The sequence below is a fragment of the Panthera pardus genome, unplaced genomic scaffold (genome assembly GCF_024362965.1).
Source record: "Panthera pardus isolate Hobbes unplaced genomic scaffold, ASM2436296v1 HiC_scaffold_6, whole genome shotgun sequence".
In the NCBI taxonomy this organism is placed as follows: domain Eukaryota; kingdom Metazoa; phylum Chordata; class Mammalia; order Carnivora; family Felidae; genus Panthera; species Panthera pardus.
The window spans coordinates 17,962,577-17,972,719 of record NW_026526991.1 but is presented as its reverse complement, the minus strand read 5'-3'; the positions used below and the strand labels follow the sequence as shown (position 1 = coordinate 17,972,719).

General features: G+C 43.5%; 1 protein-coding gene across 3 annotated transcripts in view; it reads right to left on the bottom strand.

Moving 5' to 3' along the window:
• Positions 1-30: 30 nt before the first annotated feature.
• Positions 31-10,143, bottom strand: part of GLT8D2 (glycosyltransferase 8 domain containing 2) — a 45,033-nt gene continuing 34,920 nt past the window's right edge. For all 3 annotated transcript variants that reach the window (XM_019446622.2, XM_019446624.2, XM_019446623.2), the window contains 5 exons: positions 8,920-9,004; positions 7,912-8,024; positions 5,624-5,790; positions 4,245-4,357; positions 31-637 (listed from right to left, as the gene is read on the bottom strand). In XM_019446622.2, the coding sequence (XP_019302167.1) occupies positions 465-637; positions 4,245-4,357; positions 5,624-5,790; positions 7,912-8,024; positions 8,920-9,004 (651 nt within the window). In that variant the 3' untranslated portion in view covers positions 31-464. The remainder of the gene's footprint in view (positions 638-4,244; positions 4,358-5,623; positions 5,791-7,911; positions 8,025-8,919; positions 9,005-10,143) is intronic.

The following is a 10,143-nucleotide window of genomic DNA, read 5'->3' as shown; positions in this document are numbered from 1 at the left end:
TAAGGTATTGAATAATATATGTACTGCAAATCATTTAAAAATCTGCATATCTTTTATTTTTACATACATTCATGTTTTAAATGTAGTTTGTTGTTTTACAAAAGACAAGACAGGCAACCTGTGAAAAAATACCTATGTGTGAAAAACACATTGAGACATTTTAAAAACTTGTGGGTACAGGTTGTCATTGAGAGTTAAGCACATTGATTGCTGAAACCTAGGTGGGTTTATTTCCTTCCAACAATATATCTCACTCACATCATCTTGATTTCCATAATTACCACTTACACTTAAGGAATCAGTACCTACATAATCCAGGGTACTATTTGCCCACAGTAGTCTTTGTGTTTTACATTGTGGATCATTTGTACCAAACGTACTGTTCATAAAGAACAATGATATAGTAGGGCTATAAATGGACAATTCCACATTTTTATACAGGGAATATATAAAATGTCGTTACATCAGCTGCTGTGGTGATTGAGTTTAAATATCCCTGCGGGGTCAGGAACAAACCAGCTTTCCCATAAGTCGTTGTGAACACTAGGGAAGTCCCAGGGTTTATGTCTTCCATTCCAGTGGAGTAATTTTGCTTCCTGCAGAAAATGCTCCGAATATCTGGTATCTGGATTCCAGCCTTCATTGTATTCAGAAGAAGATAATAGGCTTGTTAGAAAGTAAACTTTCTATATTGAATGAGTACAAGTTCATTATTTAAAAAATTAAGCAAATCAAAGAGTATACATGGAAGAATTTACCACCTCCCCTAAATCTCCAAAATAACCACTGTTAGAGTTTCTCATGAAATCCTCCTACAAATATTCTACCTGTATGCCAGTGTGTGTGTGTGTGTGTAATATAGCACATGTGGAGTTACTGAATTGTTTTTAAATGTTCATTTTTGAGAGAGAGAGAGGGAGGGAGACAGAATCCAAAGCAGGCTCCGTGCTGTCAGCACAGAACCTAATGCGGAACTCGAACCCACGGACTGTGAGAGCATGACCTGAGCCAAAATCGAGAGATGTTTAACCGACTGAGCCACCCGGTCGCCCCAAAGTTACTGAATTATTTTTAATGGCTACATGGAATGCATATATAATCATTTATTTAGTGAGTTCCTTATTAAGGACATTTAGGTTGTTTCTGTCCCCTCACTAACATAAGCAGTGGCACAGTGAACAGGCTCCTGTGCGGGTTTGTGTGTGTCTACAGATACATTTGTGGGGTAAAGTCTTGTAGATGGACTTGCTAGACTGAAGGGCGCATATGCCTTTACATTTTGATAAGAGGTTGCCAGATTGTTCCCAAAAGAACTTGGATCAGTTTCCCTCCCACATAGAGTTTATAGGAGTTCTTGTTTCTCTGCATTTTCCCTCCTTAGTGTGTACGACGACATCTTCCTGTAACAGTCGTGTTTTTACCTTATGAAGCGTGACAAAGAATAATATTCACTTTTTAACACAAAACTATCTCCATTTGAATATTATTCCACTCATAAGGAGTCACCTAGGGTGTGTTTATCCCAAAATTGCCAGAGTATTTTTAGAACCTCTCTTCCAGAAGTACTTTAAGATCTTGAGAACGTGATTTTTTTAATATCCTCTATGATGTTAAATTTTCTTCCTATGAAAGGAATTTGACATGTTTTTAAAAATCCATTAAGGAAAGAGAAGGTGGCGAATAGCTGGAGTTGTGTTATTCTAGCTTAACATATGATACAAGAAAAATAAAAATAAAAATCTGTCTTCCGTTATTCATAAACGTAGCTGTGAAGGCAGTTACAGAAGAGAAGCTGGGTGTTTCAGGCTATGGTTATGTAACTGGAATAATTATCAACTTCCAGAGAATCTATACAAAGGAAATGTTCATTTGGGAAGAAGCACCTTAATTTTTTTTTTTTTTAATGTTTATTTTTGAGAGAGAAAAAAACACAAGTGGGGGCGGGACAGAGAGAAGGAGACACTGAATCTGAAGCAGGATCCAGGCTCCGAGCTGTCAGCGCAGAGTCCAACACGGGGCTCGAACTCACAAACTGGGAGATCATGACCTGAGCCAAAGTCGGACGCTTAACCAACCGAGCCACCCAGGCGCCTCTATTTTTTTTAATGTTTATTTGTTGTGAGAGAGAACACAAGCAGGGGAGGGGCAGAGAGAGAGGGAGAGGGGGAATCTCAAGCAGACTCTGCTTTTGGCACGGAGCCCCACACAAGGGCTCAATCCCGTGAACCATGAGATCATGACCTGAGGTGATAAGCTGGATGCTTAACTGACTGAGCCGCCCAGGCACCCCGGGAGGAAGCAACTTAGAGTCTCCACTGAGTGAGACATCATCTCTCTGCTCCATGATTGGAGGATTCTATATGGGCTTGCAGTTTGCTTTAGCTAAATACGTTTCATAAATTTTTTATGTCTTAAGCCTACCAGCTTAGACCCAGACTTAATACCCATTAGTGTTACATTACTTCCTGCTTCCAAAACACTCTAAAGCCGAATCATTTTTCAAATGATTTCTGTGTAGATTTAGTTTGCAGACTTCCCGGATTCCAAAACCTTCCGCACAGATGTAGTCTCTGTTCTACAAAGAGAAATGACTTCTTTCTCTTGGGAAGATTCTGTCCCTCCCTACTTACCAGCTAGATATTTCATGAAATGTGATTGAGTCTCTGTTCCAAGATCATAGAATGCTCTAACCTTATCCATTTAAGCTCCGCATAGCTGTTCCTACACATTTTTTGTAGACCTACAACTTTGATGAGCTTTTCTGCACATTGATTACATGGAAATGTTGATATTTGACCTAATAGGGAACCTAACATTATAAATCAAATCAGATGGGACACTAGAATCCTTAACTTGCCTGTGTTGCTCCTGTGTGCATACAGAAAATCGAGGAGGATTCTGGTAGTAAGGCAGAAGCAAATCTACACAGAATCCTTAAAAGGAGACCGGAGCCCAGCTTCAATGGCTTTATGTGTCCTTTCTTTTAAAAGGGAGAGTAAGGGACATATATACCACCTTGCAGATTGTTCTGAGAATTAGAAATAATATTCACCTTTATCACCAGAACCTAGCCCATTTCTTGACAATGTAGAAGGTACTTAGTAAATACACATCCATAATCTATTGTCTCCAATTCTAAAATAATCTTCAAATGTCTGAAAACAAAAGGATTTTTAACTTTTTTGATAGCAAAACCTAGATCCCACTCAGGGTATTGCATAACATAAATATATGCATTACATTTTTGAAATTCAAAACCTTTCCAATTTCTAAACAGGTCTGGCCCAGTGCTTTTGGCTAAGGGATTGTGGCCGTGTGTTTGAATGTATGTGACTGTCTCCTGGGCCAAGCTGTGTTCTAAGCAAATTTACACGTATTAGGTAATTTATTCCTTACAGAAACTTTATAAGGTTCTATTAGCTTCAGTTTACAAATGCAGAAACTAAGGCATAGAAGGGTTGAACAATTTGCCCAACATGGGTAATAGCAGAACTGGAATTCCAGTCCATACCCAAGAGTCTGCATGCTTGTGGTGAAGAGTGAACGCAAGACATGGTACACAATCAGGAAGCAACTTCTTTTTAAAAGATAAGCCTCCGGGGCGCCTGGGAGGCTCAGTCGGTTAAGCGGCTGACTTCGGCTCGGGTCACGATCTCACGGTCCGTGAGTTCGAGCCCCGCGTCGGGCTCTGTGCTGACGGCTCAGAGCCTGGAGCCTGTTTCGGATTCTGTGTCTCCCTCTCTCTGACCCTCCCCCGTTCATGCTCTGTCTCTCTCTGTCTCAAAAATAAATAAACGTTAAAAAAATAAATAAATAAATAAATAAATTTTAAAAGATAAGCCTCCACCTATCTAAACTCCTCACAAAACACGGTGTTAATTTGTTCGGTTTTGCCCACTGCAGGCTACTGCAAGAGGGCAATAAAGGCGAAGTGGAAAAGTTTTGACAGTAAAGGCTTGTTGTAAGAGTAGCTAATGTTTATCGAGCACCTACCATATGCTAAGCGTGAGTCTAATTCTTTTCTAGAAACACATTCCTAGAAACACACCTCTCAGGAAGGCCAGTTTTGTCAGCTGCATTTGTAGACTGAGCAGTGGAGGTTAAATAATGTGTCCAAGATCACCTCCAACGTCACCCGGAGGACTGCATTTCAGGAAGCTGGTGTTATATGTAGCACACTCTCCTCGCCTTGTGCTCACAGGTCTAGAACATGCACATTTGTGTTGTCTTCCTAAAATACTTACCCAGGTGCCGTATGTGCCACAGGGGGTTGATGGTGGAGTATTTCCCATGAAACACGATCAGCATCGGGGAGGTGGCCACCCCTCCTCCCAGGGAGCTGCTGTAGAGATTCTCCCTAAGAAATGGAACAGAAACGCACCGTTTGGCCTGGAGCCCCACAGACTCCTATAAAGTAGAATCTACTAATTTTGAAAGATGTGAGACCATCTCTCGCTGTATAATAAGACTATGGTTTTTCACTTGCCCCCAGCTTTTTATTTTGAAAATTGTCAGACAACACAGAATTGTAAGAAGGGTACCGTGAATCCCATACCATCCACCTAGATTGACAGCGTAGCATTTTACCATTTTCGTTTTTATCCTTTTTTAATGGCAAATACTGAAGATCAAATTCTGATCCTACGTTATTTAGAATAACTTTACTCACAAATTCAAAGTTACGGTGGTATTGAAAATATCCAGATAGAAAAGACGAACAGGAAATACAGTGAGATGATAATTGCGGTTGTGTTAGAGGGGTTTTTCCCCCCATATTTTAAAACTTGGATGATGAAAAATGATACATTTTTAAAAACTCAACTTCCAAAACCAAAGTTGAGTTTATAAAATAATTCTTTTTAAGTTTATTTATTTTGAGACACAGAGAGTGCGAGTGGGGGAGGGGCAGAGAGAGGGGGAATCTCAAGCAGGTCCACTCTCAGCACGGAGCCTGACGTGGGGCTCGAACTCACAAAACTGTAAGATCATGACCTTTGCTGAAATCAAGAGTTGGATGCCCAACCGAGTGAGCCACCCAGGCACCCCAGAGTTTATAAAAATAATTCTTCAAAGCAAATTATGTAGGAAGAAACTCAACTGAGAAATGGTTTTCAGTGGAAAAGGTTCACTAGGATTCTGGGAGAAGACTTAAAGTCACATTACTAATTCATTAGAAAAAATGTTTGTAGGGGCGCCTGGGTGGCTCAGTCGGTTGAGCGCCGACTTCGGCTCAGGTCACGATCTCGCGGTCCGTGAGTTCGAGCCCCGCATCGGGCCCCTGTGCTGACAGCTCAGAGCCCGGAGCCTGTTTCAGATTCTGTGTCTCCCTCTCTCTGACCCTCCCCCATTCATGCTCTCTCTCTGTCTCAAAAATAAATAAACATTAAAAAAAAAATTTTTTTTTTAAATGTATAATGAGATTGTGCAGGATCTCGGTTCCACTGACATACCGTTTGGGGACAGATTTTCATCTGCTGTCCCCATTCTTTCTCACCCATGCCTCTGTAAGCAAATCTGACCTAAGATGTCTATGAAATATTTCTAACCCCTGAGATATGCATAGAAAATTAATTATGCAATTTTGTCCCCAAGCAAGGAAAATGGTAGAAGGGTTTACACCTACTCCACATTTTTTTGCATCCATTTCTCCAGTTGTTTGGTGATACGTTGATGCTTCCATTCCGTCATGTTGGCGACAATCACGCCGGGATTGAAAGAGCACGTGCTGGGGCTTATGCCAAGGTCTTTTATGGTCTTCTTCCTATAGTCCAGATAGCCCATGTACGTATTCTGTAAAGGAACAGGATATGCCTTTGACCAACACATCTTTTGTTTCTGGAAAACGATCATTTTCTTGAAACCACTGGGCAGCGTTTCTGGGTTTCCTCCTGTGTCGCAAGCCATTTCCTAATGTCCTTTGCTGTTTTTCGTGTTTCCCCAACCTCGAAAGGCTGAGTGCCCCCTAGTCTCCTTGCCTGCACCTGTTCCTGTCTCTACTACGAGCTCCCCAGACAGCCTCATCCGGTCTCGTGGCCCAAAATACTATCTGTGCAGCCAGCCTTGACCTCTCCTCTGGATTCCCAAAGCCTGCTACATCTGTTGGCAGATACTGCGTCTCCTTCTGGATGCTTAACAAGGCAGCTCTACTTACATCCAAAAACTGATCCTGATCCTGGCCGGAACTCGCCTCCCCACAACCCGCCTACCTCAGTTACCGGCAACACTATTCTTCCAGTTACTTGGGCAAAAAACCCAGGGTCATTACGTCCTCCGTGGCCCCTTCACACTCACTTTGCATCCAAATCTGTCACCAAGTCCTGTTTGTCTCCTCTTCCAAAATATATCCATAAGCCAACCACTGCCTATGCTGCAGCCTTCCCGGTCTGGGCCGTAATCCCCACTCACAGGACGTCCGCGAGCCCCTCCTACACTGTTCCTGCTTCCACCCTTTTCAACTTCACTCTGTCTCTATGTTATTCATCTGCTCAAAGCCTCTCCAGTGGCTTTCCATCTCAGTAAAAGCCAGAGTTCCTAAGATGTGTTGCCGTGCCCTAGGCCATCTGCCCCCAGCGTCATGACCTTTCTAGTCTATTCTCGTGCCGCTTCCCTCTGCCACCCTGACCTCCTTGCTCCTGCAATAAAAGAAAGACACACACCTGCTTCAGGACCTTTGCACTTGCTGTTACCTCTTCTTGGAATGCTTTCCCCCTAAATATCTGCTGAGCCAATCCCCTCACTTCTTTTATGTGCAGGCTCAGCGACACCATGTCAGGGGAGCCTTCCCTGATCACCCAATTTAAAATACAACCCAACCTGCATCCTGATCCTCTGTTAAATATTTTGTTTACTGTCTTTTCCCACTAACACGTAAACTTCACAAAGGCAGGCATTTCAGTTTTGTTTACTGTACTGCTGGTACCTAAAACAGTGCCGGCACCATGGTAAGCACATGGGTGGTTGTGGCGTGGCTGTGATATGAGGCAGGACGTTACTGTTCCCACCCACACAGGCTGTCACAATCCACCTCAAGCTCAGTGCGATGCCCAAGCGCAACACGGAAATCATGGACACGCTCGAGCAGTTTCCATGTGCCAGCCTCTGTTCTAGGAACTTTGCACACATTACCTCGTTAATCGCACAGTCACTTTACACGTATTAACTAATTTAATTCTCACCATAACTCTATGAGGGAAGTACTGTTATTACCTCTGACAACCGAGGGAGAACCGCACGGCCACGCACTTGCCCAGGGCTACAAACCTACTAAGGGGTGGAGCCAACCTGTTGACTAAGGTCCTACGCCTCACAGTATGTCACACCTCTACTGTCACACGTCTAAAATGATGTCCTGGAACTTTGTTTAAAGAACAGCATTTGATTCTTAATAACACCTTGTATTTTAAAGCCATCCTTTTAGTTTCAGTATTACAGACAGGTTCGACTTCCCTCATTTCCAGCAGGGTAAGTTGCTCTTTACCCTTGAGCAAAATCAGTATTTTCCTCTGTTGAAAGGAAAACACAAAAAAAGCAATGATCAAAACTCTGACAACAGAACCAAAAGTCCAGGGACTGTCTTACAGGAAACCCCATCTCGGACAGGGGTGGTTGCAGCCACTTAGGTAACACCTGTCACTTCTGGAGCATTACTGCAGGCTGGAGCTCTGGCATCGGGTGATTTCATCACAGCTCACAAAAACCAAATGAAACAGGTACCGTTGTTGCCATGTGTCAGACAAGCAGAGAAGGACTTGCAGGGCTAACTTGCCCCAGAGGCGGTACACACGGAGCTGGGGCCGAATGGACAGCCCGGGCCCTGTGCTGCGCTCCAAGGTTAGATGATTGTGCGCTGTGGGGAAGGGAAGGGAAGGGAACAGCAGAGCGAAGCCAGGACCTCCACGCCAGCGAGCCCACCTGCAGCCCCACAAATCTGTTCATGTCCTGAGCGGAGGGCAGATCGCAGTCATCCGAAAAAGCTGCCGCGTGGCCCAGGGCCAAAGTGGTGTCATAGAGTTCCTGGATGTCACCTGAATTCAGAAAACACCAGTGGCTTAAATATTATAGCATTTGGTTTTGAGCTAGATAGAGCCTTAGATTGCCCAACAGTCCCTGATTTTGCTATGGAGGAAAAGTATGTGATCTCAATTTCGAGTGGCCTGGCGATTTACTTAATAACATAGTTTGTCTCAATTCAGAAGGCCACTTGATGATAAGCTCAGATCGGCACTGGCTAAATGTCTTTACTTCCGTTGCCATGTAGAGACCACACCAGTGCTTAGCTTATTTGCATGTGAGAGAGAGAGAGAGAAAGAGAGAGCAACACTTAGACACCAAAACGTAGCTCACTTTTAAGAATGTCACCAGGGATGGGGGAGGGGAAGGAAAAAAAAAAAAAGAGGTTAGAGTGGGAGAGAGCCAAAGCATAAGAGACTGTTAAAAACTGAGAACAAACTGAGGGTTGATGGGGGGTGGGAGGGAGGGTAGGGTGGGTTATGGGTATTGAGGAGGGCACCTTTTGGGATGAGCACTGGGTGTTGTATGGAAACCAATTTGACAGTAAATTTCATCTAATAAATAAATAAATAAATAAACAAATAAATAAATAAATAAAAAAGAATGTCACCAGGGAGACTTTATTCCTCTACATTTTAGGGATGCAGAGAAAGGAAAGGCTACTGAGCTATTTATTACCGACTTCAACAGTCAGAGAGTGGCTCTCAGTCAACTGGACTGTCCAGGGAAGTGAGTTATCAACCCCCGTTTTCAAAACATCCCCAAATTTATAACAATACTGTTCTCCCATCTTGAATACGCAGTCACAGTCGCTGGGCATCTAGCTACTTGGAAACTGAAGGAGATAGACGGTTATACTACTCATCGGCTGCTCCTTTTCCGAGTGTTCTTGGCAGTCGGCGTGTATACCTTGTACGATTACGTCATCGTCCAAATAGATGACTTTCTCATGTTGATGGATAAGCAGAGGGAGATAAAAGCGGACAAAGTTCAGCTGTTAAAACAACAGAAAAAAAAGTGATGGTGGGGAAGAGGCATATGGCTCAATGTCTTCTAGTGCTCTTATGGGGGTGGCTTTGACCATGGCCTCAGTTTTGCTCCAGGTGTGGAGCAAAATAAAACAGTCCGTAAAGATGCCTCGCTGCAGCTTCCTGGTTCCAAGTTATCCGGGCCCCGGGCTGCAGCTGATGCTGGCCCATCAGTGCCCTTCTAGACCCAAACCCTCACCTGCCGAGACTGTGACATGACTTGGGTCTCCGTGAGCCACTGTCCTGGGAGTCACGGAGGCTTCCTGGTCAATCTTTTAGGACACAAAGTGCCTGCCCTCCTCTATGCTAGTAATTTGATTACCGTCAACTAAATCAGCCTTACACACACACACACACACACACACACACACACACACACACAGGACACAGGGGCACAGGGGCATCATCCCAACCACGAGCTCAACCTCTTAGCTCCCTGGACCAGAAAAAAGTCAGACAAGCACGAGCTGAGGGTGAGAGTCATATGGTTTCATTAGCCATAACACTATCGAACCCAAAGTTCTAGCTCAGCTCACACTCTGATAATAAATACAAGGAACTGGGGAAAGATAACGTCATTAGAGGGCATAGAATTCAGTACATTTTCAAGGACGGATGTAACAAGCATATGCAGAAAGCAGCTGCATTTTCTGTGAAGCTGCCATCAATACTACTCTTCATGCAAGAGAGTCCCTTTAGTAAGAACTCTTTGCAGAAAAATACCTTAAGATTCCCAATTCTAGGGAAAAAAAGCAGTGTCTCCTGAAAATATTACCTTAGTTGATACTATGAGGTATATCATCTATCACGCTACTGGTTTTCCTTAGCTGCCGGGATACTTGGGCTAAATTCAACGTCCAATTACAGCACACATAACACGCTGTCGGCTGGGAATACTTTTCCTGGCCTCACTATTTGGCCCCTACCCCCATCCTCTACAGGCCTATTCACACACAGAAATGCATCCTACGTTTTCTTATGCTTCATTTCTGCTTGAATAGCTTCATTTTATTTATGTGAACCACCTTAAATCCTTCCGGAGCAGGTGACTTATAAATTATAAATAAGCAGACCTTGGTGGAGACCTGACACTGCTTCAAAAATA